At 48.2% G+C, this 27994-nt stretch overlaps 1 protein-coding gene across 3 annotated transcripts; it reads left to right on the top strand.

Moving 5' to 3' along the window:
- The first annotated feature begins 56 nt into the window (after positions 1 to 56).
- On the top strand, positions 57 to 26227 carry WDR5 (WD repeat domain 5). 3 transcript variants are annotated; one of them, XM_053282192.1, is made up of 14 exons: positions 57 to 257; positions 7900 to 8060; positions 9718 to 9826; positions 12625 to 12698; positions 13805 to 13894; positions 16776 to 16865; positions 18106 to 18189; positions 19551 to 19606; positions 20827 to 20873; positions 20982 to 21057; positions 21764 to 21797; positions 22499 to 22573; positions 23727 to 23814; positions 25180 to 26227. In XM_053282192.1, the coding sequence occupies exons 2-14, from the start codon at positions 7980 to 7982 to the stop codon at positions 25278 to 25280; spliced, it is 1005 nt and encodes a 334-aa protein (XP_053138167.1). In that variant the 5' UTR covers positions 57 to 257; positions 7900 to 7979; the 3' UTR covers positions 25281 to 26227. The 3 variants fall into 3 exon arrangements, with proteins under 3 accessions (XP_053138167.1, XP_053138166.1, XP_053138168.1); XM_053282191.1 differs by lacking the exon at positions 57 to 257 and adding an exon at positions 272 to 568; XM_053282193.1 differs by lacking the exon at positions 57 to 257 and adding an exon at positions 866 to 1056.
- The last annotated feature ends 1767 nt before the right edge of the window (positions 26228 to 27994 follow it).

Genomic DNA, 27994 nt, shown 5'->3' with positions numbered 1-27994 from the left:
AGGAGGAGGACGGCTGCGTGCGTGGCTGCGTGCGAGGGAGGGGGGAGAGAGAAACAAGCCTACGCCCCGCCCCTTTCAAGGCGGCCTCTGCTTCTTAAGGACAGGACCAAAAAAACCTCAAACTCCACACAGACAGTCCAATCACATATTGCGAATGAGGTTTTTAATCCCTTCGAGGACACCGTAGGGGGCGCGCCCGCCAGAAGCAGCAGCAGCAGGGCGGGGCCGGGAGAGCGAGCGAAGGAGCGCGAGGCCCGGTGCGTCGCCCTTTCCCTACCGGGTCCCGCCAGTGCGCCTGCGCGAGGCCCCCTTCCTCACACTGCCCCCACCCCCGCCGCGCCGCCCCGTCTCCTCCTCCGGCGGCCGCTACTGTCGCCTTCCTCCTCCTCCTCCTCCTCCTCCCCCCTCCCCTCTTTCCCCGCCCTCCCCACGCCGAGGCCTCGAGGTGAGCGAGCTGCTGAGGCGAGCGGGGCGCCGCCGGTGCGACCCCGAAATCCCTCCCCCCGGAGGAGGAGGAGGCGGGCGGGCAGCAGAGGAGTCGCCGCCAACGCCGCCGCCGCCGCGCCAGGTAGGAGGCCAGGAGGGGCCCCGCTCCTGCAGGCCCCAGAGGCCCCTCGCTCCCGTCGTAGCTGGCCGTGGCATCGGGGGCTGATGGGAGTTGTAGTCCAGCAGTAGCAGCAAGGGGGGGGGGCTCTGCTCCCTCTCCCTGCCCCTCTTCTTCCTCCTCATTCCTCCCCCCGCCTTCTCCCGGGCGGGTCGGGCCCGGGATCTGGTATGCAGGCATGTGCCGCCTGCCTGCAGCGGCTCCGCGGTGGGGCCGTGGCGGCCCTCTCTCCTCCTAGGGGTGGGAGAGCTGGGCTTCTTGGGGGGGAGGAGGGAGACCTGCCTGCAAGCTGGGAGCAGCCGCTGCCAGCCTGGGTGGACCATCCTGAGCTAGAGGGACCGAGGGTCTGACTCGGGATATGGCAGCTCCCTGTGTTCCTTGGCGAGAAGAGCTGCTGCGTTGTATGCCGCGTAGCCAGCAAGACAGACAGCTTCTGCGTGCCTGCTTTCCAGGTGAAGTGGGGCCTTTTCATTTCAAACACACCCATACAGAGGCAGTAGCTATAGGGGAGGAGAGAGGGTCTTAGGAACAGAGGATGCTGCCCTATACTGAGTCAGACCCTGGGTCCATCTAGCTCAGCATTGTCTTCACAGACTGGCAGCAGCTTCTCCCAGGTTGCAGGCAGCAAGAGTCTCTCTCAGCCCTATCTCGTTGGAGATGCTGCCAGGGAGGGAACTGGGAACCTTCTGCTCTTCCCAGAGCGGCTCCATCCCTTGAGGGGAAGATCTTCCAGTGCTCACACTTCCAGTCTCCCATTCATCTGCAACCAGGGCAAACCCTGCTTAGCTAAGACAAGTCATGCTTGCTGCCACAAGACCAGCTCTCCTCTCCTTGTGGTCGCGGGATTGAATGGTCCCCTTTGCTAAGGGCCGCTTCCAATGTGCTGCCTTCTATGGAGTTGGGTCCTTGGGCCTGCCAGCTCAGCGTTGTCTGCACTAGCTGGCAGGTTGCAGGCGGGGCTTTCCTCCCATGGAGTGCATTGATCCACAGAGTGGCCGAGAGTCAACTGGGCGGATAAGAAGTCAACAACATCTGGGAATCTCTCTTAGAGGGAACACTGTATAGTATAGCCCTCATCTCCACCCCCAAATCTCAGGAACATAGAAAGCTGCCATCTACAGAGTCAGACTCCTGGACCGTCTAGATCCCTGTTGTTGACTCTCCAAGGTTTCGGGTAGGGGTCTCTCCCAGTCCTCGCTGGAGATGCTGCCAGGGACAGAGCATGGGATCTTTTGTACGCAAAACAGTGGCTCTCCCATGGAGTCTCAGCCCTACCCCTAAGGGGAGTATCTTACAGTAGATGGTGCTTACATGTGGTTACCCATCCAAATGAAGACTAAAGTGAACCTCACTTGGGAAAGGGGGCAATTCATGCTGGCCGCCCAGAGACGTAAGTCTGGGCAGGGTATAAATTTGATAGACATAAATAAATAAAGCCAGGAAATAAAAGTTCCAAGCAAACCCTCCTCGCCTTGCCTACTTTCCACAAGTTAGAAGGGATAACGGAAGCTGCCCTATACCATGTCAGACTGTTGGTCTGTCTAGCTCAGTATTGTCTACACCATTTATTTATTTTTTACATTTTTATCCTGCTCTAAGGAGCCCAGAACGGTGTCCCTAGTGATGTTTATCCTCACAACAACCCTGTGAGGTCGGTTAGGCTGAGTGGCCTAGAATCATCCTGTGTGTTTCATGGCTGAATGGGGATTTGACCTTGAGTTTTTCCAGTCCTCGTCCAGCACTCTAACCACTCTGCTACACCGAATGGCTGCAGCTTCTCCAAGGCTCCAGCCAGGAGTCTCTCCCAGCCCTACCTGGAGCTGCTGCCAGGAATTTTACCTGGGACCTTTTGCATGCAAAGCTGAACCATGAGCTCTCACCATTGTCAAAGACCTGACTGAACATGGTTCATTAATTCCCTCAGTCAGACGAATACATATTCAACAACAACAAATATTTATATCCTGCTAGTCAACAAGTTTCCAAAGTGGTTTACATAGAGAAATGATAAATAAATAAGACCGCTCCCTGTCTCCACAAGAACTCACAATCTAAAAAGAAACATAGACAGACACCAGCAACAGTCACTGGAAGTACTGTGCTAAGGGTAGATTACTCTCCCCCTGCTCAATAAAGAGAATCGCCATGTTAAAAAGGTGCCTCTTTGCCTAGTTAGCAGGGGTATTCATATATGAAGCATCTGAAACTGCCTTATACTGAGTCAGACCCTTGCTCCATCTAAGTCAGTATTGTCTGCTCTGACTAGCGGTGGTTTTAGGTGGAGTGTGTTTCCCAGCCCTATTTGGAGATGCTGCAAGGGATTCCATCTGGTGCCAACCTGGGATTGGGCCCCTTTGGCTGTCGCCCCTAGGTTGTGGAACATGCTCCCCGGATTACCTTCCTTGGAGAGCCTTCAAGGCCTATCTCTTTAGCCCGGCTTTTAATGCGATCTAGCTTGGATTTTAATCTTAATGAGTTTTAATCTGGTTTAAATGTCTGATTTTAATTGTTGTCTGTGTTTGAATTTATTGTCAACCTCCCTGAGCCACTTTTGGAAGGATGGTATATAAATGGAATGAATGAATTAACTTGAACCCAGGACCTGGGTTTGGGCAACATACCGCAGTGGTAGAACACACAATTTGTCTGCAGAAGGTCCCAGGTTCAGTCCCTGGCAGCATCCAGGTAGGGCTAGAAGTAGACGCTGGTGAGCTGCTGTCAGTCAGAGTAGAAATACGCGCTCGTGTGCGCTCTCCCCCCCCCCCCATTCTCCCCACTGCTTACATGCTTGTTACTAATATTTATGTACCACTTTTCAGAGCAAAAGTTCTCAAAGCCATTTATACAGCAGAAGGAGTAAGATGGTTCCCTGTTTCAGAAGGGCTCAGAATCTGAATCCATCCATGCCTAATAAGAATGATGGTTTGCCAAGGCTTTTGTCTTTCACCCATCGAGCGGTGGTTCTGTTTCTTTCTCCCCACCTCTTTGCACCCCGTAGCTCTGTTTCTGCAGGCAAGAGCTAACCTCGTTCCCAACTTCTCTTCTTTTCTCTTTCCCCCCGCCGTTAATCGGAGCCCATACTTTACCATAGGGTTGTGTACCCATCATGCCTCAGGAACAGACAGGAAGTTGTCACAGCAGAACTTTTGGTTAGCAGTAGGTAAAGCCCCAAAGCCCCAGTTTCTTTCCTGTCTTGCTTCAGAGAACAACACGCAGTGAGAGCTCTTCAAATTGAATGCCAATTTCAGGCCTGTTTACTTTGCTTTTATCAAATTCCAAACCTTTTTTGCATATTCTGTTTGCATTCTTTCCTTAAATTTATTTGAGTGTGTCTCTTTAATTTTCATGGATCCTATACAAATGGCAGAAGCCCTCACGGGCTCTTTATCACAAGGCCCCCCAATTTTATTGGAAGCCCCACTTACGGCTCAAACTCAAACCCTACCAAAAGAACGCGGAGTCTCCCAGCTTTCCCAATTAATGAGGGTGCATCTCCTTGAAAATGTTCTAGTGCAGGCATCTCCACGATGTTTCAAGCCGGAGCCACTCTGGCAAAACACTTTCCATGTAAGAGCCATTTCCCACTGTGCGTCTCTCGGTGTTGGGGTGCCCTTCAAGAGAGACGGAGCCCTCTGAAAAGCTCAGTGGGAAGAACTACACTTCCCAACATTCCCTGCAGGCCTTCCAAGATGGCGCAGGGACTCAAGAGGGCTCCATTTCCCTTAGAGGAGCCCACTGTGGCTGGGCAAGGTGCAGCACTGCATGATGGGACTGGTAGTCTCTGCTCAGTGCTGGGGTGGGGGCAGAGTATTCAGTTTCAGGCCCAATAAGCAATTAGGGGGCTGACTTAGGGTTGATGGGGCCCTCCTGGGCCTTACAAGGAAGGACACTGTTCTAGTAATTATTAGCGCTGAACTAGATGGACCCCTGGTCTGGATTTCACATCTTGATGTACACCCTGTGTTCTGTGACTGGCTTCTCCCTCCCATCACAGACTCCAGAGAGAGGAGCTTCATGGGTTTCTGCTAGTGCTATACTCCCAAGAGCAATTGGTGCTTGCCTTGAGTAAGCAGTGGAATGGCCCACTGCATCTTTAGTGGATACAAGCCCATATCAATTGGGACTGTGTGTGTATATATGCTAAAATAAAATAAAATAAAATAAAAAATCCAGCAGCGGGAAAAACCTGAGTTCTGCACGTTGTAAGTCATGCAGGTGAAGCACTTTTGTATTCTTTTTTTTCTTAGTTTGTACAATCTATCCTGCTTTGGCTGTGGGGCACTAGAAACACGGGTGGGGGTGGTTCTCTCTGGCTTTGATTTCTGAGGGCACTGCCTCCGTACTCTCCAGTATATGTTTGCAGCCCATGTGCTTAGGATGCTTGGAGCAGAGTTCAGTAACCGATTTCGCTGTTGTCGAATTCTGCCATTGAACAGAATTCCACAACCAGTTCGTTTTCAGGCTCACGTGAAGTGTGTGCAGACGCCAGGCCCCATTTCTGCTTCCGTCAGGGGTCAGTACTGGCCCTAGAGCAACACTTTGTATATATCCTCCACCCCTAGGCAAGAGCCTTGCTGTACATGCTGAAAGCCCTTCTCTAGCCATGCTGCAGTGAAACAGTTTCCTCTGCAGCAAGGGCTCCAGTTTCCTAGAATACAAGCACAGCATTTTATCAGGGCTTGCTGGAGGCTGGGATGCATTCTCTTCTTCTTGACTAGATGGCTTCCAGGCAGTATTAGAACGGCTGCACTCGGTCCCTCTGGCCCCTGCCTCTGTTCCCTGCCTGCATCTTTTCTTTTGTTCCTCGCAGTGGCTGCTGACGTCTTGGCTTAGAAGGTTTATTTTCTTTGTGTGTGTGTGTGTGTGTTTGTTTGTTGGCTTGCCCCTCTGTTTAACCGTGGTTTGCACAGGCAGTTCGGACACGTTTGCACCATTTTTCACAGATTTGCACAGATGTGTGATTTAGTATGGCAGCGGAGGCAGGAATTGTCAACTTGCTTTTGTAATTTTCAAATGGGGGAAGAGGCTTAATGATCGAAGTGTGTGCTGAAGGGAGAACGGGGAGCGGAGCGGAGAGCTGGTCTTGTGGTAGCGTGCAAGAATTGTCCCTTTTGCTAAGCAGGGTCTGCCCTGGTTTGCATTAGAATGGGAGATGGCATGTGTGAGCACTGTGAGATCTTCCTCTTAAGGGATGGGGCCATTCTGGGAAGAACACCTGCATGCTACCTGTATGCATTACCTCCCTGGCATCTGCATATAGGGGTGAAAGGCTCCTGCCTGAAACCTTGGCAGACTGCTGTCAGTTAATGTAGACAGTACTGAGCTAGATGGACCAATAGTCTGACTCGGTATAAGGCAGCTTCCTATGTGGGCAGAACCCGAGAAGGAAGTAGTAGCAATACAAAGTTGAAAGACCTCTTGTTGGAATACTCCACCCAGACCTCTCAGATTCTTCTTGGGACTGCTTGAGGATTTCCTCGGCAACGTGAAGGCTTAAAACCTACTAAGTTAAAACAAGCGAAATGAAGCAGAGATGTAGGGTTGAAAACTTCTGTTGAAAATTTCCCAAAAAGGGGTGGGGAGGAGAAATCCCATCCTTGGTTCCCTTGGAAAGTTTTCCACCTTTTAAAATTCATAGGGATGCCAATGTAATATTAGGCAAGACTGCCAATTTCAAAATTGTAATTAGTGTTCTTCAGATGACAAACTTCTAAATGACTTCTTTAATGCTTAAAAACATTAAAATAGCATTTTAATATTTCTTAGTTTTTTTAATGTCTTATTTTTATTATCTTTTACGCATTTAAAGTGGTCATTTAGAAGTTTGACTTTGGAGCAGCGCAGTGAGTGTTTCATAGCTACTATATCATATTTATTCTTCAGATTATCTTGTGGAATTCTTTGAGAGAGTACATGTAGGTTTTACTGATTTGAGTAGTGTATTAAAGTTTTCTTCCTTAGGGAAACATAAAGCTTTGAATTGTTCAGTATCACACTTAAACTGCATTAAGTGTCTCTTGACTCCCCGCCCCCATCAGAAGTTCGGCTGCTTGGCTATGTGAACTAACTTTGAGATACAGCATGGGAAGTTATGGCAGGTTTTTAAATTAAGTGTGTAGACCAAATATGCCATATCGAATTACAATCTGTTTAAGGCATCAGTAAAATGTTTGAAGAAAATTCTTTGTACAAATGAAACATTTGCATGGGACACTTCCTTACAAAATTTTCCAGTTCTAAACTTTTCGGAAAACCCACATCTCTGACGGAAAGTGCAAGTTCATATGACTGAAGGTTGTATTCCATTCATTGTTCTGCTAATAGGGCCTTTTAGAGTTCCTGACGCCATAGCATTGGGAACAGCAAACAGGCTTCGCTCTTGAATTCTTAAACGTGGGGCTAGATAGTAAAGGTAACGTGTGCTTTCGAGTCGGTGTTGACTCCTGGCGCCCACAGACTAGCCCTGTGGTTGTCTTTGGTAGAATACAGGAGGGGTTGACCATTGCCTCCTCCCACACGGTAGGAGATGATGATGTCTTTCAGCATCTTGCTATATCGCTGCTGTACTGCAAGGAATTTAATTAATGAGAGGTTCCTGTGAGCCCAGAGCACCCATTGAGGAGGCTGCCTGATGTATCTCTGCAGGATTTCATTGTTTTGGGTCTGTCTCTTTCCGGTTGGTCTTCACTTTGGGGGTAGGCTGAGGGCAGTTTTGTTCTGTCTCTTGATCACCTGCAATGGAATGATGCAGTCATTCCTGATTGCTATGCAATTAACCCCTGCTAACTTGGCAAAGAGGCACCTTTTAATATGGTGATTCTTTCTTTAGCAGGGGGAGAGCAACCGGCCCTATCCATCCCCAGCACAGCATCACTCCAGTGACTGTTGCTGGTGTCTATCTTGTGTTTCTTTTGAGATTGTGAGCCCTTTGGGGACAGGGAGCCACCTTATTTATTTATTATTTCTCTGTTTAAACTGCCCTGAGCCATTTTTGGAAGGGCGGTATAGAAATAATAATAATAATAACAACAACAACCACCTCAGAGGAGAGATGATCTGAACAGTGACTCATGCAGAGAAATGGGGTGAATTTATCTTAGGGCAAGGAGTTCTAATTCTTGTGCTTTTGAGGTGTAAACAGTGCAGTATGCTTCCATCTTTTATTTTTAATTGGAGGGGTTGGAAAGAGGTTGCTTGTCAGAAGTTTGGGAAACATTTGTCTGCATTCAAACTGCTGTTCCTTAACTCTGCATTGCTGAAATGCTTTCCCTCCCTTCTCTTTCTCTGTTCTTCAGCGGGAGACCTCCTTCTTTGAAACAGTGCGTTCATTCATCCCTTGAAGCCCCCGAATCCTGGCTTGCCAGTTTCCAGAGCCATGGCAACGGAAGAGAAGAAACCTGATGCAGAATCGACCAAAACACAATTGACGCCTTCCTCCTCAACCAATCAGAGCAAGGTGTGTGTGAGGTTTTTAGATGATCATTCTGCCTGGAAGTCCCAGCTTAAATGCTCGGAGTCCAAGCTACGTGTAGCCATCTTCTTGCTGATGGGGCTTGGAATCTCGGCTGGACTCCACTTGCTTTCCTTAAGGCCCTTTAGATTCAGGTGAAGGCTAAACAGAGAGGCATTGTAGACCACCTGCACCATAAACTCGTCCAAAAGGAAAGCTGAATTGTCCCCATTGCTAAGGGTCTGCCCAGGTTTGCATTTGAATTGGAGACTCCATGTGTGAGCACTGCAAGATATTCCCCATGGGGGGATGGGGCCGCCCTGGGAAGAGCTTGCATGCAGAAGGTCCCAGGTTCCCTCCCTGGCAGCATCTCCAAGATAGGGTTGGGAGACTCCTGCCTGCAACCTCGGAGAAGCCGCTGCCAGTCCGGGCAGACAATCCTGAGCTAGATGGACCGAGGGTCTGACTCGGTAGAAGGCAGCTTCCTATGTTCATATCCCTATATTCATAACTTCCAGTGTGGTTTTATGAATGTATGGAGTTGTCTGGGCAAACTACGCAGGTTCCAGGTTCTCCAGCCTGGTTTTTCACACGATGGACTACAGCCTCCCTCATCCCCAGCCTCCCCCCAGGGTGGAGCAAGCCTGACGCTCTAGGCCAGCACGTAGCATATAAGCACAGCCCTGCTGGGTCAGGCCCAAGGCGGCCCATCTAGGCCAGCATCCTGTTTCCCACAGTGGCCCACCAGGGAAGCCCACAGGCAGGAGGTGAGGGCATGCCCTCTCTTGGGCTGTGGCTCTCTTTTCATAGCATTATGTGCTGAGTTTCCAGCTGCTTATTAATTACGAACCCTGAGCCGGCCTCTCTTCTGTGCGGCTGCGTACTGCGCTGACATGCTCAGTAACCATCATGTTACTGTAATTCATCATGTTCATGTGAATTACAACTGCCGATCAATGCCCTTTGCTTTCTTGCTGCCTGAGAGCCATGGCTGCCTTGCAGCAATTAACAGGCTTGCCAGTTAGCTGAAATTCATAACAGAACCAACTGGATCAGGGCCTAGATCCGTCTCGTCCAGTGTTTTGCATCCAGGCAGAGCTAGCTGGGTATTGCTAGAATATTCACATGGGATGAGCCTGTCCTCCTCTGCTTTTGTGAACAGGCCTGCTGGATCAGGCCCAAGGAAGCCCATCTGACCCAGCATCCTGTTTCACACAGTGGCCACTAGATGCCTCTGAGAAGCCCACAGGCAAGAGCTGAGGGCATGCCCTCTCTCCTGCTGCTGCTGCTCCCCTGCAACTGGGATTGAGAGGTACCTCCATGACTTTGTCTAAGCCCCTCTTAAAGCCACCCAAGCTAGTGGCCATCACCACATCCCATGGCAAAGAAGTCCATAGGTTAATTGTGCACAGTGTGAATTATGCGCTATCTGACCTTACTTCCTCTGGGACGATATCTGGGGTTAGCATGTCTCTGCAGCTTGTGACTACCAAGCCAAGTACATCCCACTGGCCATGTCTTGCAGCCCTCTGGGGGCTTGATAAAGCTCTGCCTGCCCCAGAAACAAGGTGGAGTCACGATTGGTGACCTCCCTTGGCTTGGTGGCTCCCGAGGTTGTTGTCAAGGCCTTTTTGGCGTCATGTGGTGGTTTCTGTTTTCTCAGCCTGCACCCGTCAAGCCAAACTACGCCCTGAAGTTCACGTTGGCAGGACACACGAAAGCCGTCTCGTCGGTGAAGTTCAGCCCCAACGGGGAGTGGCTGGCCAGTTCTTGTGAGTATCCATCACACTGGAGGTGGGAGGGCTCTGTTCTCACGCAGTGTAGAACTGGGAGCTTCAACTCCCATAATCCCCAACCAAAGTCCACTGGAGCTGGGGATTATGGGAGTTGAAGTCCAGTAACATCTGGGGACCCAACGCTGAGAATCCCTGGTGTAGAAGGTCGTCAGTAACTGGGTTCTCTTCCTCAACTTGCTGCTCTAGACAAGTTAGATTCAGGTAGAAGGATCAGGTAACAGGGAGTCCGGGTTTCCTCCCAGTGGGCAGCGGGAGCTGGATTCCGAGTTCCTCTCCTGCCCGTCGATCTCCAGTTCCATTTTCTTCACTTTCTTCAGTGTGGCGAGTAGGGATGTGGATGGGACCGGCTCCCTTGGAGCCAACAGTATAGCAGGGGTGCCTTTAAGGATGGGGGAGGGTGCACTTAACACTCGGCGGTGTTCTGAGTACAAAAGTGTGGCGGGCTAGCAGCGTGCATCCTTGCCACCCTGTTTCCGTGACCGGAAGTGACGTGTGCGCATGCACGCGACATGTGTTCACCCGCGAACAGCGTGGTCATGGAAACAATGGGGTGGCAAGGAGATACATTGCCGCCTCGCCAGACCATCTCCTTGCCGCCCCATTGTTTCCGTGGCTGCGCTGTTCGCCGGCGGGCACACACCGTGCACATGTGCACACGGCACTTCCGGTCGCGGAAACAACAGGGTGGCACGGAGGTACTCTGCCACCCAGCCACACTATTTGTACTCAGAGTGCCGAAGGGGGAAGCCCGGCAGGTTGGTGGTGGGAAGTACACCCTCCCTTGTCCTTAAAGCCGTGAACCGGTTCGAACATGGGGGTTCTGAAGCTCTTTGGCGTTCTAAGAATACAATGCCTAACAGGTTTGTGCACATTGCTAGTTGTGAGCCCTTCCCCCCGCCCCCCTTGTTTCTTCTGCTTAAAAAAAACAAAAACCCAAACCACACCTTTTCCGATCACCCCATCCCCAGCACTAAATTCTGGGTCTGTTATAAAGTTAATATGTCTGAGTCAGTCCGGTTGTATGAGTTTTAGTTAATTGATCCATGATGCCCACATGTGAGTAGAAACAGTCATTCTGAAGCAAAGGGCAAACCTCCTTGGTTAAAATGGATCCATGCAAGGCCTCATCTTGAAAAGAGACCTTCTTTCTTGTGTGACACAGAAGAGAGGATGCTTCTCTTGGGATGCCGCTTGGTATCTGGAGTTCTGATAGGTACTTTAAAAATAATACACCCTCTTTAAAGAACTTGCTGCGTGATTACTTGTGGCGCCTCTGTAGTTGAGGAGGTTTTGAAATCGGTCAATCACGCTGATGAATGAACTCAACTTTGCAGCCCTGCAAAGTTCTCAGTCTACATCTGGTCCTTCTATACCCAGGGCTCTGCGCTCTGCACTATAAAAATGCTGTTTCAATAAAATCTGAATTTTGCAACCTATATCATAATGTGAGCTTCCATAAGTTGTCGCTTCCATAACTCTTTTTAGCATAACTTATTCTTGTCATTGGCAAGTGGAGGGGCAAGGAGCTGCCTAGAGTGTTGGATTCACATCCCATGACTGTTGGAGGTGGTCTTCAGGCCCCATTCTGATAGATTTCAATAGGTGTTGACCTTGACCACATGCTTGAGCGTCTCTTGGCAGCCTTAAGAACCAGAAACATGGTTTTCTTAGCAATGAGAGAGCTGGAATTCTCAGGAAACAGAATCCGCCACATATCCTCCCCCGTGCTCCTGCAGAATCTAATTGAAAGCACAACCAGTGTTGATATATTACTTTTTGGAGGGACAGCATTATGACTTTATTTCATTTTAGCTTGATGTTGGTCCTGTCTTGATTAAATACACAGTGTGCGAGGAAGCACTTAAATAAGTCCACCATATAAACCTTCCAAAGGGACGGAACTTTCCCACTCCCCTGCTCTTTCCTCTCTCCCCCAATTTCTGCCCCGAGGTTGTGGGACTTGCTCTCGGCTGAGACCTACGTGGCTCCCTCTCTCCCACCCTTTAGGAGGAAAGTGAAGACGACCCTTTTTATTCAGTCTTTTGGCCAGCAAGCTGTCCTTTGCTCTTAGACTTTTAGCTGTGTTTGTTTTGTATGTGTTTGAATTATTTTTATCTTGTTAACCGCCCTAGGGTCTTAAGATGAAGGGCAGTATATAAATAAGGTGCAGAAAGTATCAAAATTCTCCTGTTCCCTTGGCTAAGCAGGTTTTCTGTATTAGATGCAAATTCATACTGTAGTAGGTGAACATGTGGATAAAGGGTTGTCTGTATTCATGCACAGTTTGTCACACTTGAGTCCCAAGATGTTGCTGGGCTACAACTCCCATCATCCACAGCTACCATAGCCTTTGACTGGGGATGGTGGGAGTTGTAGTCCAGTAACTTCTGGGGACTCAAGTTTGAGAGCCCCGCCCTAAGGAATGAAGGGGAAAAATGTTCATTGTGGTTTTTTTCCTAGAGCAACACATGGAGAGGAATCTAATGAGAGTCTGGGAGGAGCTTCCAGGATCCATGCCCATCAATCATGCAGTAATGCAGCCACATTAGACTTGGGCAGGACATTCAGGGGCTAAAGAGAAGTAGGCAGAGGCATGGGTTACAGTCCAGGAGCTCTTCCAGGCTAGTCTGAACACTCCTTCCTGGGCATACCTATTTGGTATCTGGCAAAATAAAATCTGGTGCACAGACTGTGGTGGAGGGGAGAGGGTGGCGAAAGGAATTAGCATGTGGAAATCATCATTTTACATCGGTGGCTTCTTCTTCCTTCTCTAGCGGCCGATAAGCTTATTAAAATTTGGGGTGCTTACGACGGCAAATTTGAGAAAACAATATCTGGCCACAAATTGGTGAGTGCTCAACTATGCTTTTTTCGGGCGTTACCTGCTGAGTTATGGCTGAGTGGCCGTTCCAGGCAACAGCAGTTTCTCCCTGAACCAACATTGGTTCAGTGGGTCTGACAAGCTTCTTGGGTGGAAGGACTTGCTACTAGCCACGAGGAGGGAGGCGAATGGCTGGCTGGCTTTGGGAAGCAGCATTTATCCAGTTCTGTGGCGTGAGTTGTCCACGTCTCTGAAGCTGAAAACATACACGTAAAGTGGGTGGTCTTGACATTTTAGAACAAAAACGGATCCCTTTTTGTATGTTACACAGATTGAGTGCTGCAAGTGTGTGTGTCCTTTTTTTAATGTGCCACCCCCATCCAGCATCAACAGCTCTCTGCGTGTAGGTAGTTGGCACATCAGAGAACAACTTAGCTTAACTGCTGTCCCTTATGCACAACATTGGCCTTCCAGCTGTTTTTTGAATACAACTCCCATCATCCCCAGCCACAGTGGCCAATAGGTACGATGGGAGTTGTAGTCCAGCTTCAGTTCAGTTTTATTGCAATCTTTGATCAAATAAAAGGCACCTTAAAGGCAAATAGCAATGCAAATGTGTATTTACACATGTGGAATCTATTACATAAAAATGGAGATAAAATAGTATAGGATAAAACAAAATGAAAAAGAAAAAGAAAAGCATGATTAAAATGGACTGTTTCTGATACACCACGTGCTGATCTTAATCGCAACCATACCAAATTTGGCTACCCTGTGCAAGGCATTGATGTATTTATCAGAAAGAAATACGTTTATATAAAATTCATCCAAATTACCGGGGTATCTAAGAACAAGACGAGCAATATATTTGGAACGCAGCTCATGATGGGCTTCACAGTACAGGAGCCCATGGCCAGCTGTCCTTCCAGCATCTGCGGGGGCGGGGCTGAAATTGTACAGCCTTACCCCTGTGTAAACACTTACTACAAACTGGAAGGTTTAATCCAATGTGGGGATTAAAAAATCTCAGCTGCGTACTGAAGTGATACCACCCAGAATGCGACTTCTCATTCTGTGGAGTTGTGTGAATAATTCACTTGCTTTTAAAGAAGCTGAACGTCCCTTTGTTCCAGGGAATCTCTGACGTCGCCTGGTCATCGGATTCAAACCTCCTTGTGTCCGCTTCAGATGACAAGACCCTCAAAATATGGGATGTGAGCTCGGTAAGAGGTTTGCCCTTGGTGCCCCCACCGGTGGGATTTAACCACATTTTAATGTTAGCTTGATTGGGGCTTTTGCTAAATTTATTTTGCTAACTTGTGGGTTTTCATATTCACAACGCGGACTCTCCCTTTGGTGACAAAGTCCAGATGAAAAGCCTTAAAGAAACTTGCCTCCATTTCCATTGTATCTGTTGGCTAGAATGCATATCAAGTACAGAGATGACAAGTCTGTGGGTTCAGCTTATTGCAGAGTTTGCTGTTGAATCCAACAGGATCAGCTGGCTGGAATCAAGACTGAGTTTAAGTAGCTATCTAACCCTGCCGCTCTGTGTGTGCGTGTGTTAAGCTTGGAGAACTGCAGGGCCCATAGCCCTGTGATGGAGCATCTGCTTGGCATGCAGAAGGTCCCACGTTCAGTCTCCGGCAACATCTCATAGGAGCATAGGAAGCTGCCATATACTGAGTCAGACCCTTGGTCCAACTAGCTCATTGTTTTCTTCCCAGGCTGGCAGCGGCTTCTCCGAGATCACAGGCAGGAGTCTCTCTCCCAGCCCTATCTTGGAGTTGCAAGGGAGGGAACTTGGAACCTTCTGCCTGCAAGCAGGCAAGTGCTCTTCCCAGAGCGGATTCCCCATCCCCTAAGGGGAAAGATCTTCCAGTGCTCACACATGGAGTGTCCCATTCAAGTGCAAACCAGGGCAGACCCTACTCAGCAAAGGGGACAATTCATGCTTGCTCCCACAAGTCCAGCTCTTCTCTTCTCTTCTTCGGGAAGGACTGGGAAAGACTTCTGCCTGAAACCTTGGAGAGCTGCTGCCAGTTGGTGTACCACTACAAACCTTAATTTACCGCTTTTCAACAAAAGTTCCCGAAGTGGTTTACATAGAAAAATAAATAAAATGGCTCCCTGTCCCCAAAGCGCTCACAGTCTGAAAGAGAAACACGAGACGATGCTGAACTAGATGGGCCAAGGCATCAGTATAAGGCAGCTTCGTGTTTTCCTAGGACAGCAACCTTAAGGCCAAAAATGTACATAAAGAAAAATGTAGTAGACCTTATAGTAAGTAAGCTGGAGATCCACTCTGGATAGTGCTCCAGGTATAAATATGAATACAACGGATATTTATATCCTGCTTTTCAACAGAAGTTCCCAAAGTGGTTTACATAGAGGAATACAAATAATTAAAAGGGCTCCCTATCCCAAAAGGGCTCACAATCTAAAAAATGAAACGTAAGACAGACACCAGCAACAGCCACTGGAGGGATGCTGTGCTGGGGCTAGTTAGGGCCAAGTGCTCTCCCCCTGCTTAATACAAGAGCATTGCCACTTTTAAAAGGTGCCTCTTTGCTCAGTTAGCAGGGGATAAGTTGATCAGTCAAATTGCGTGCTGTTTCCTTATGATTAGCAACAACAAGAACAAATATTTATATACCTCTTTTCAACAAAAGTTTCCAAAGCAGTTTACCCAGGGAAATGATAAATAAATAAGATGGCTCCCTGTCCCCAAAGGACTCACAATCTAAAAAGAAACATAATAGACACCAACAGCAGTCACTGGAGGGATGCTGTGCTGGGGATGGATAAGGCCAGTTGCTCTCCCTCTGCTAAATAAAGAGCATCACCACGCTAAAAGGGGGACTCTTTGCCAAGTTAGCAGGGGATTAGCAGACTAGATGTTACGCTGCAGTCAATCCCTCCTGCCTTGGCAGAGGTCTGGATGTTTTTTTTCTGGAGTGTCAGAATTCAGTTCCAGCTTTAGAATTCTGTTTTGGTGCCAACTATTCATTCCACTAGATGGTGCTGTAGCTGTTCAAGCCTGGGAGGGAGTTTTAGACTGGTAATCATCCCAACGGCAGCCTTGTCATCCGCTCCCTCTCGCTTTCTCCCTCCTCTGTGTGCACTTGGTGTGTTTGTCAGAGGCTGTGTGGATGGTTGCCTGCCTCTGTGACTGCCGCTCGGTCGGCCACGGAGTCCCTCTTGATACACACGCAAACGCGTTGCCGTTCTGACCACTGCTCTATCATGGCCTGTAAAGCTCGTCGATATGATTGCCGGCATTGTGGCAGTTAATTCTCTGTGTGTTGTGCATCATGTGGAGAAGGACTTCGCTTTTTGTCCAGCGGCTTCTGCCAGCCAGCTCCGTTGGGTGACCAGATTCTAGCACGCGAAGAAGAGAACTTTGATTTTCTTGCAGACGCGAGAGATGGATCACTGCATGCACTTTGCCGATTGTGAAGCTGTGGCTGACGAAGTGGAGGGTTGAGCCGTATAGGAAGCTGCCGTATACTGAGTCAGACCCTTGGTCCTTCTAGCTCAGTGTTGCCTGCACTGGCTGGCAGCGGCTCTCCATGGTTTCAGAGGCAGGCGTCTCTCCCAGCCCTACCTGGAGATGCTGCCAGGGATTGAACCGGGGACCTTCTGCATGCAAAGCGGATGCTCCACCCCACTGAGCTACAGCCTCATCCTGAAGCGAATGACAGGAAATGCCCACTGAAAGGCACGGGTTCCTCCCCAATGGCCAGAGGGATGCATGGAATTTCCGGATGGCAGGATAGAAACTCAATGAATCCCGTGGCCGTTTGGTCTGACTAGCTCAGTCTTGTCTTCACTGGCTGGCAGCGGCTCTCCAAGGTTTGAGAGAGGAGTCTCTCCCAGCCCTCCGTGGAGATGCTGCCAGGGATCGAACCTGGGACCTTCTGCATGCCAAGCAGATGGTCTTCCACTGAGTGATGGCCCCATCTCCAGAGGATGCTGAGCTGGACTTGCCCATCATGTTCACTCCCCTCTCCCCCCGCACTGTGGCTTGCTGCAAAGTTCAAGCCGTGGGCAGTCCTATTGGTCTGTAAACTCTCTTTTTATGTATTTTATTTTATTTTTTAGGGCAAATGCTTAAAGACCCTGAAGGGGCACAGCAACTATGTCTTCTGCTGCAATTTCAACCCCCAGTCGAACCTCATTGTCTCGGGGTCGGTAAGTGTGCTTTGCTGAGAGAGGCGGATGTTCTTGTTTTTGTTTTTGTAGAAGAGAAAATCCCAGGTGAAATTCTGCCAAAAATCTGTACTGGCTCCTTATCTTGGGGCATCTTGGTGTTGGCAGGCCTGGCCCCCCGAGAAGAAAGCTGCGGTAGAGCCCATGGGTGCTAAGGAACCGGGAGAAGAATCCGCCATGGCGGGAACCACTTGATGGGGTGGGCAGAGAAGTCCTAGAGGTGGACTTCCCAACAGGGATGTGCACAGTACCACGGAGCTGTGGTCCGGCGCTGGGGTGGGGGTTCCTTTAAGGACGGGGTGGGGGGAGGGTGTACTTACCCCTCCCCCCACTGGCACGTGTTTTTTGGTAAGCATTTGGGGCGGCAGGGTTTGGTGGCGCGCGTGCACGCGCAAAAGGCTTTCTCGGCTGGTGTAGGAGGTCACCCAACGTGGGATTGAACGCGCGCTGGCGGGGGGAAAGCGGCAGGAGGGGAAAGTACACCCGCCCCCTGCCCTTAAAGGAACCCGCACCCTGGTGTTCGAACCTCGAACCGCCCCATGACCGGACCGGTCCGGAGGCCTGTAAAATGGCCTCCGGACCGGTCCGTGCACATCGCTACTTCCCAACTGCATGAGCTTGCATTCTGGGTCACTTGTTCAGCACTTCTGGCAGGGACAGCTTGGGCAAGCTTCCTTGTAAAACATGCTTGTCTTATCAACCATAGCCTTGTGTGTGAATGAAACCTTTCTGCATGAAAATGTCACGCCTCATGTTATCGCCATTCCCTCTTCATGACCTAATCGTCCTTATGTCCCTGGCATAATTTATTTATTTATTTATTGTGGCTGGGGATTATGGGAGTTGTAGTCTGGCAACATCTGGAGCACCACTGGTAGCGAAACCTGCTCAGGGCAGGAAATCGCTATGGCATCTCTGACAAAGTGGGCCGTCCAGCCTCTGTTTAATACGCCTTACCTGCCCAAGATCTAACCCCCGAAATGCAGGCCACAGCAGATGCCAGGGACGAGCAGATCAGAGTAGGCCATGATGATTCAGGACAAGCTTTTGGCTCCTTGGTGCTCGGTGCCTGAGCAAAACAGGAGACGTTCACTACTGCTAAATCATGTGTATGGAAGTAATTTACAGGTGTGTGTGGGGTGTGTGTGTGTGTGTGTGTGTGGATTCCTTGAGCACTAGGAAAAGCTGCCACTTCTGAACTTCTCCCCTGCTTGCTTTCCAGTTTGACGAAAGTGTGAGGATATGGGACGTGAAAACTGGGAAGTGCCTCAAAACGCTGCCAGCTCATTCTGACCCAGTTTCGGCTGTAAGTTCTTTGGGATGCGTTGAGCCGCAGCCGCCTCTAAAGCTGGGCTTTCTGTTTCCTCCCTCCCAGCAAGAAAGCTGGAGCTCTCTGCCTCCTGCTGTTGCAAAGAGTTATGGGAGTTCCTGGGACTCCATACAGCTGGGCATGAATCGCACCTGTCCTTTGGCAGGACAGTGAGAGAGAGACAGACAGACATGAACATCTTGCCTCTTGTAGGTAGTAAGAGTAGTACTACTAATAAATAAACTTTATTTGTTAGTCTCCTCATAATAAACTTTTCTCTGGACAGCTCACAACACATTAAAACATCAAGTAGAAACACACACATGAAATCACAATACACCCCCCCTATACAAAAGAATTTAAAAACGTTTTTTCAAAAATCAGTGTTAAAAATTAAAAGAAATCAACATTTAAAAGGCCTGAGTGAACAAAAAGGTCTTTATCTGGCATCTAAAAAAACAAAGTGATGAAGCCAGGCGAACCTCACTGGGGAGGTTATTCCATAAGCGGGGTGCAACCACCGAAAAGACCCTGTCCCTAGTAGCCACCTCTCCTCATTTGCCAGGGCACTTGGAGGAGGGCCTCTGAAGAAGATCTTAAGAGCCAGGTTGGGACAGAGGGGGCAAGGTGCTCTCTCAGTTAACCCGGTCCCAAGCCACTTAGGGCTTTAAAGGTTAAAACAGCACCTTGAATTGGGCCCGGAAACGGACTGGGAGCCAGTGCAGCTGATGAAGCGTTGGCGTGATATGCTCAAAAAGTCCAGCCCCAGGTAATAATCTTGCAGCCTTATTTTGTACCAGCTGCAGTTTCCGGACTGTTTTCAAAGGCAGCCCCACGTACAATGCATTGCAGTAACCTAAGCGAGAGGTTACCAGAGTCTGCGTGATTGTGGCCAAGCGCTTTCTGTCCAGGTCTGGTCGCAATTGGCGTATCAGCCAAAGCAGATCAAAGGCGCTCCGTGGACTTGGAGGTGGTGGTCTCTGTGTCACAGAGGAGTCTAGCAGTGCCAGCTGGGGGACAAAACTGGACTACCAGGTGTAAAACCCCAATTCCAAGGTGCTTGCTTTGCTTGCCAGTGTAACGCTTTGATGCCAGCAAACTGTGTGGCTTGGGCAGAAGGCATTGGCGTGTGGCTGCTGCCGCACCTCCAAGCCACGGTACTTGCCTTCTGAAGGTGGTGCCAGATGCACAGCAAACTGGTCTGGATCCTGGCACAACAGTGTGTGTGAACCTGGGCTTTATGTGGGGCAGGTTTGAACCAGGGTTCCCAGCGGAAGGGTAGCAAAGCAGCTAGCCTTTCTCTCTAGAGAAAAGTGACTTGTACCAGAAATGCCATCTCGCCTTTTCTTGCCTCCCAGGTGCATTTTAACCGTGACGGCTCTCTGATTGTATCCAGCAGCTATGATGGCCTCTGGTAAGTGGGCAGAGGGAGAGCTGGGTTTGGATCCTGACTTGGTCCTGGGAGCAGGTTATCGTGAGCCTCTGCTTTTGCCCGCTTCCTTTAAGGTGGGGATGGGGAGGGCTGCCTTGACGGTGATCTGTATTCATGCCACCACAGAGTGCTTTAAAGAACATTTGTATGCTGCTTCTCTCTCTATGAGAACCCGAGAGAGATTCTTAGGTCCAACTTTTGTCATCCGCGATGTATAAACATGTGAAGAAAAAGGCTTGGTGGTGATTTATCTGATTCATATGTTTTTGTTTTAACACATTTTTATACCACCCCATATGTTGGTCTCTGGGCAGTTCACAATCTAAAAACACAACAGCAATTCAAACGATTTAAAATACAGGTAAAAACTGTAAAAAAAAATAAATTTAAAACTATGAACTAAAAGCCTGGCTAAACAGGTATGTTTTTCAGGTCCTTCTTTTTAAAAAAAAGCATCCAGAGAAGGGGAGGCTCTAATTTTGTGGTTCAGTTAATTCCAAAGTCCTGGGGCAACTCTAAAAAAGGCCCCCTTTTGCGTCTCCTCCAACTGAGCCGGTGGCATCTGCAACTAGATCTTCCCTGGTTCATGAAGAAGGCATCCCCTGCTTGGTTTGTGAAGGCTGCAGCACATATTGGTGGTGCTTTAACTCCAGACGTTCCTGCTGGGGATTGTGGAAGAGAGAGGCTCATTTAAATTTGAACGGTTTTGAGCTTTAAGAAACGTCTTAACTTCATTATTTGTAACATTCGTCCATTCTCAATAAACCGATCTGACTGGTGATATTGGGCTAGTTCAGGGCTGCTCAGCTTCACCCCTCCTCCAGATGTTGGCCTGCAACTCCCATAATTTTAAATGCTTGTATTTTAAATCTTTTTAGTCAGGGTTGTTTTAAATTTTAGCTTAATATTTTCATTGTGTCATTTTTATAGTCTTGCTTTTAATTTTTGTGTAAACCGCCTTGGGATTGTTTTAAGGAAAGGCGGTATTCAAATTTAACAATAAATAAAATAATTCCTGGCTGTTGGCCACTGTGGCTGGGATGATGGAAGTTGTAGTCCAAGGACAGCTGGAGGCCCTAAATTGAGCAGCCTAGAACAGCCGTCCTGTTTTGGTTTGCACTTTGGTTTGCAGTGTGCCTTTCCAGGAAAACCTGGTTTTGGACCAAGTTCTCTTGCCTAACGCTCTCCTCTTTGTGTTGCAGTCGGATCTGGGATACAGCATCTGGCCAGTGTTTGAAAACACTGATTGGTGAGTCCTCCATAAGTCATTTGGGTGCTTTTTAAAATGCACCCAGAAAGTATCTGCTAATGATCCAGATTAGCGCACTGCGTAAATAATAATCTGTTTCCGTTACAGATGACGACAATCCCCCGGTGTCTTTTGTAAAATTCTCTCCCAATGGCAAATACATTTTAGCAGCAACTTTGGACAAGTAGGTATCAATGGCTCAACAGAGGAGGAGTTTGAAGGGATTTGTTAAGGACAAGCATGTCAGTAGCGATGGGCCATAATAGGTGAGGGTTCCTCTGTCCAAGGGGTAGAGGGATCCCTCATCCATGCTAGTGGTGATGTCCACGGGCTGGGGCTGGCTTTAAAAGGGGCTTAGACAAAGTCATGGAGGACAGGACTATCAGTGGCTACTAGTCTGAGGGCTGTAGGCCACCTCCAGCCTCAGAGGCAGGATGCCTCTCAATCGCAGTTGCAGGGGAGCAACAGCAGGAGAGAGGGCATGCACATACCTCTTGGCTTCTCAGGGGCATCTGGTGGGTCACTGTGGGAAACAGGATGCTGGACTAGATGGGCCTCCTTGGGCCTGATTCAGCAGGGCTGTTCTTATGTAAATTGGAGTTCTCCAACTTCAGTCTCCAGATGTTGGGCTGCAATTCTCATAATCACCCCAAAAAAATCCAACAGCAAAATAAATATCTGAAAATTACCAATATACTTACACTTTAAAATAAGTAATACCCATTGCATAAAAATCGTATTGATAATCCTAGACCACTACTTGAAATTTGCCAGGGAAAGGAAGAAGGGCACGTGATGATGAACCAAAAGCAGTCATTGAGCTCTGGGTGAAACATTGAACCACCTCATAAGTCTCTTGCTTAATTTAATTTCCCCATTCTTCCCTCCAGCACTCTTAAACTTTGGGACTACAGCAAAGGAAAGGTGAGCTTCAGTAATACATTATTAATCCTTGAGTAGGTAAGCATTTTAATGCACATAGAGGGTTAAAAGCACCTGCATGCAGAAGGCTTAAAGTCCCCTCCCTGACGGCATCTCCAAGATAGGGCCGGATGAGACTCCTGCCTGCAACTTTGGAGAAGCCGCTGCCAGTCTGTGTAGACAATCCTGAGCTAGATGGACCAGTGATCTGACTTGGCATATGGCAGCTTTCTATGTTCCTATGGTCTAGTTTTTTTAACCAGATTTTGCGAGTTAAGCATGTACCGTGGTTTCCTCTCCTGCAAGTAAAAGTGACGTACTTTTGTTTTTAAAAATTATTGTTGGCCTCTAATCTCTGAATATCCCCAAGTTGATAGAATGTAGCAGAGCTGACAAGGAATGGGGCTCTCTTGGGCTTTAAGTGGCCAGGACTTTGGTTTCCCCCAAAGTTTATTATCTTTCCACATGATTAGTGAAAGCAAACTCGGGAAAGAGATCAGACTTGTTTAGTCTGCATAACTTGCAGAAGCTGCAGGACCTTGGTGTTTAGTTTTTCTTTGTGGTGTGCCTAGGGAGTGCCCTCTAAATCCAGAGATCCAAAGCCAAGGTATAGGTGGAAATTCCATGGATGTGCCACAAGTGTGCCTGAGGATATCTGTTCACTTTTTAAAATAATGTTGATTTCTGTTCCTCTCGTCTTCCAGTGCCTAAAGACATACACAGGCCACAAGAATGAGAAGTACTGCATATTTGCCAACTTCTCGGTTACTGGTGGAAAGGTGAGAATCTCTTAAGCTTGCAGGGACTGAATCCAAACCAGTGTTCGCTCTAAAAAAAATTTCATCTGTGTGCGGAATGAGTTTTGTTCTGGGCGACAGTATCAAGGCAGTGTGCGCACACCATTCATTCATTCATTCTTTCATTCATTCATTCATTCATTTATTGTTAAATTTATATACTGCCTTTCATTAAAGCAATCTCAAGGCGGTTTGAGATTCACATGGATTCAGAGCTGGGTTTTCTTGATTCAACTTGAGCAGGATCTAAAATTAACTGAGTGGACATTAAAAAAAAGTTGTGAGCTCGCTCACACCTTAGAGGAATCACTGGCCCAAACGCCAGGATTCCACATCGGGTGTGGCCTGCTGTAATTCTCTTCCCCATTCAAAAATTTAAAGATTGCCAAAACATAGCAAGGAATCCTCAGACTTGCTCATTGAACAAACCAAGAAAAAGTATTGAATTTTGCATAAATGCCGACTCCAGTCGCTTAGAATTCTGGGGCAGGCCTGAGTGGAGGTAGTGATGGGTTAAGGCATGGGGAAATCAGTGAGCAAGTTGTGCAAAAGAGGAAGCATCATATGTACACACACACACACACATATGGAAATACAGGAGAAGCTTGTTACTCGCCTGGGTTCCACTCCTTGCCTACTGCCGCAAGGAACGGAACCAGAGAGGAACGGAACCATCTCTGTAACCTAGAGATTTACATATCAGGTGGTATAAAAATATGATAAATAAATAACGAGTCATTATTATGGGGAAAGGGGGATTAGATTCTGAAGTGGAGGGAAAGTGGCAAGATAACTTGGAAAAACTTAGTGTGGAGTGCCCCACGCAGTCTGTATGTGCCCAGGAATGCCCCCTCCACCAACCGCGAAAAATCGTGGGGGGGGGGAGTCGGTCCATTTTTGTAAGGAAAGGAGCCACAAAATGGTGGGCAGAAGTGACCTCCACAGTTACTTCTGGTCCTCTAGGAACTGTGGATATGTGGGTTATAACCCTATCGTATCTGCGAATACTGGAAATGGGTGTCATTGAGACAATAGTGAGGTTCTCTTGTAATACGAATGGGGGAAGGCTTCCCCTGGGCTGACCAGGGTACACAACTTTGCTGTTTCCTCCTCTTTTGTGCGTCTCCCCATGTAGTGGATCGTGTCCGGTTCAGAGGACAACCTGGTCTACATTTGGAACCTCCAGACAAAAGAGATCGTACAGAAGCTGCAAGGCCATACAGGTGAGCTGTGCTGCGATCCTTTGTGTTCCCCTTGCAGGGAGAACGCAGAATACTTCTCAAACTCTGGCTTGTGGTGTGAACTCAGAATTGTCAATGGCGCGGCAGTCCTGAGAACGACTCGGCTTGTCTGACTCGGAGAGCGTGAGGTTCAGCACGGGAATCTGTCAGGTGCTGCTCTTGTCCTCCACTGTGCCATTCGAGGAGCTTTGAAAGCCGGTTCCCGGTTGCTTTGGAAATGTGCCAGATGTTGGAAATGGTGCACAGAGAGTTGGAGAACTTTGCCTCCAACTACTTGGCAGCTGTGACCGTGCCACAGGTGCTCCCTGTTAAAGCTTTGTACCCTTTATTGGATTAAGAGACGTCTGTCTTAATATAAACATGCAGCTTGCATCGAATCAAGTTGCTACAGAGGGCCAGAGTGGATCCATTGCTATACATGGCCCTTTGGAAATCCTGGGAGTGCCTGTGACTCTTTTTGTGTGTGTTGAGTCGTAATCGGTGAAACTTCCAGGAGAAGAGCTGGTCTTGTGGTAGCCAGCATGACTTGTCCCCATAGCAAAGCAGGGTCTGACCTGGTTGCATATGAATGGGAGACTTGATGTGTGAGCACTGCAAGATATTCCCCTCAGGGGATGGAGCCACTCTGGGAAGAGCAGAAGGAGGTTCCAAGTTCCCTCCCTGGCAGCATCTCCAAGAGAGGGCTGAGAGACTCCTGCCTGAAAGCTTGGAGAAGCCGCTGCCAGTCTGTGAAGACAATTCTGAGCTAGATAGACCAGTGTTTCTCGGCGTTTTTGGAGTCATGGACAGGTACATCATTCATGCACAGTTTCCTGGACCAGCAGTTAGTAAGAGGGTTTCCCCCCTCAGCCCCAATCCCACCCCCAGGTACCTCCCAAAACACAACCAACAGCTCGAACACCGGACTTCCAAACCGGTTTGGTGCTCCAGAAAAGGAGCGCCTAACTGGTTTGTGCACATCCCTATTCGCTACCACAAGACCAGCTCTTCTTGGTGTTCTCTCTTTTAGCTGTTTATTTGTTTGATTGGATTTCTATACCACCTGATATAGAAATCTCCAGGTGGTGTACAAATTAAAACAGAATATAAAATATAAAAGTCCTCAAAACAGATAGAATCACAATAGATAAAAACACATCAAAAATTTGAAATTTAGATTTCAGTTAAAAGCCTGGGGAAACAGGTACCTCTTCAGGGTCCTCCTAAAAACAAACAGAGGAGGAGAAGCTCTTCTTTCAGCAGGGCATGCAAGTTGCATGCAAGACAGGCTTGCGCGGGTGCCTGGGCCTGTGAGAGGACTAGCTTCATGATTCTGCGTGTGTCTTCTCTTATTTTCCCCCCAAACAGATGTTGTGATCTCTACAGCTTGCCACCCAACAGAAAACATCATCGCCTCAGCAGCCCTAGAAAATGACAAAACGATTAAGCTTTGGAGGAGTGACTGTTAAAACACTTTTGACATCATTTTAGAGACTGTTGGGGGGGTTCTATGGAAAATTGGGGGTGGGGGGTTGTTTTGTGTTTGTGTTGTTTTTTTTAAAGAGAGAGAGAGGAAAAAAACCCACAGGAGAACATTTCAAGCCCATTTGGCAGGGACCCTGAAGCAGTCAAGAGGGCAGTGTCTCTTATTCTTGGCCCAAAGAGAATGTTCGTCCCCCCCCCCCCCGCACCCCAATCCTTCTATTCTTGGCAACATAGTTCGGGGATTTCTTTTCCCCATATCTTGGGGGTTCTTTCATGTTGTGTTCCCTTTGCACTGGAAGCCCCAAAGATTCTGCCCTCCGATGAAAGAAGGCTGTTCCCTCCTTGGAGGTATTTCTGGCTTGTCTAATGGGCAAGTCATAAATAACTTGGATCTTTTTTTTTTAAAGTTTTTATGTACCTAAAGGTAGGCCTTTGTCAATCAAACTTTAAAGGGGAGAGCCATGTTGTTAAAGGTGCCTCCTGACAAAAAAGCGACCAAATGTGGTTCTGCCTTTTTATCTCCCCCAGCCCCTGCTCATCAGTCTACCCAGTTCCAGGACTCTGTGGTCGTGCCCCCCCCCGCTTTTATTTCATTGTGAGCTCCAATAGATGCCATAACGGTGTGAGTCTTTCCAGCTTCTCCCCTTAACTGTTACGCCCGACGTCTTTGCTTATAGTTATTGTAATTTTTTTTTTTTTTTACTTTTATGAAACCATTCTGGCAAACTTCACAATACCTGTACAGTTATTTCAATGTAAAAAAAAAAAAACTTTTTATCTTGGAAACTTCATTGTATGAACTTGTATTTGCTAATGGTATGGCTGTATTGTGCGGCGTTGGTATCCTCACCCCTTCTTTTTCCTTCCATGCTTGGCGTTTTTACACATCAGAATCAGTTGCCATTTGCCATAATAAAAAGGTGGGATTTTATTTGGATGGTCTTGGTACGATTGGGCGGATGGATTGTCTGTTGGCTTACCCCCAGCCATTCCTTGGGCTTACCTCTCACACCTATTTGCAAAGAAAAGGCTGGTTTTTAATTAATCTTTTTAATGCAGGATTCTCATGCTTGGATCTCCAGATGTTGTTGGACTTCAGTTCCCATAATCCCCAGCCACAATGGCCTGGGGATTGTGGGAGCTGAAGTCCAACATCATCTGGAGACTCAAGTTTGAGAATCCCTGTAGAAGTAGGGGTTCCCAACCTATGGTACTTATGCAACCTATGGTGTTGCTGAACTCCAGCTCCCATTGTCCCCAGGCACAATAAAATGTTGCTGCGGGTGATGGGAATTGGAGTTCAGCAGCATCTGGAGTAGCACAGGTTGGGTACCCTTGAAATAGAATGTCCAAACACAGGGCCAAAAACTGCAGGCAACTTTTGACCCTCCCAAAAATTCAAATCTTCCAGTTATGTCATGTATAGATCTGAAATTAGGCTCCCTTCCCCTTGGTACAGCCACCTAATGGCACAGCAGGGAATGACTTGACTAGCAAGCCAGAGGTTGCCGGTTCGAATCCCCGCTGGTCTGTTTCCCAGCCTGTGGTGCTGAAAGGCATCACCTCATAATGCACGGGAGGAGGCCATGGTCAACCCCTCCTGTATTCTACCAAAGACAACCACAGGGCTCTGCGGGCGCTGGGAGTCGAAATCGACTTGACGGCACACACTACCTTCTTGGCACGACTCCTGAGGTCTTTGAGCATTGCTCGGGCTGTCTCCACTGCTGAAAAGTCTGTTTTTCTAAAAACAAAAGTCAGCACCTAGCAGCTGTGTGCGCTCGCTGTGATGTTGGAATCTTTCTCTTGCTGTGCAGCAGAGAAAGACGAATGAGGCCCCATTGGAGTTGCCTGCAGCCTGTCCGTTGTGTGCTAGTGGTGTGTCCATGCATGAGTGTTAATGAAGGGGGCACTGCTCCAGAACCAGCACCCAAACTGTGCATTTTTAGTGAGTTGGGCTTCCCCCTTTTCTGAACAGTTGAGCTTCATGGCCTGCTTGCTTAGAACTGGAGAGGAGCAGGAAGGCAGGGCCAGAGCATCGGAAGCTTAGAACAGATGTCGATGTTTTTGTGTGTTGCCTTTTTGAAAAGCCCACCACAGCTGTGTGAAAGGTTCAAGAGCACAAACTAGTGTTGGGCCTGGTCCTCGTTCACATAAATCGGGGAAATACAGGCAGGAACCCCTGAACGCAACAGGCAAGTGTGTTACCGAGGCAGAGAAGCATCTTTATTCTGTCACTGCACTAATCTCCTTTGCAAAAACAATTTTTCATGATACAGCCAACTAATCCAAACTCTGACCAATGCAAACACATTTGAATGTTATTGACTATATTTACCTGAATTCAAGATTAGGGTTTTTCCTAAGTTCCTTGATGTCAGGTGGGTAGTTGGGGTTTTTCTTACATTCAGAGCCATTTTCTACTTAGATAAAAATTGTATATTTAATGTGCTGAAGCTGCTGCAGAAGATCTCTGCTACATCAGATGAAAGGATCCTGTTTCTAACACGTCTCTCCCAGATGTTTCCTGAAGAAGGGCACAGAACACCCTTTGTTTTGCCCTCATTGTGTAATGTGCCAAGATATAGTGCTTCTGAACAAGGAGGTTCTTTTGAGCTACCAAGCAATGATAGACTCGCCCTTCATGCATCTGAAGCCTCTGTTGCTAGAATGGAAGCTCACATTCTTTGCAAACCAT

The sequence above is a fragment of the Hemicordylus capensis genome, chromosome 17 (assembly GCF_027244095.1).
Source record: "Hemicordylus capensis ecotype Gifberg chromosome 17, rHemCap1.1.pri, whole genome shotgun sequence".
Classification (NCBI taxonomy): Eukaryota; Metazoa; Chordata; class Lepidosauria; order Squamata; family Cordylidae; genus Hemicordylus; species Hemicordylus capensis.
This window is presented reverse-complemented; position numbering and strand designations above follow the sequence as displayed.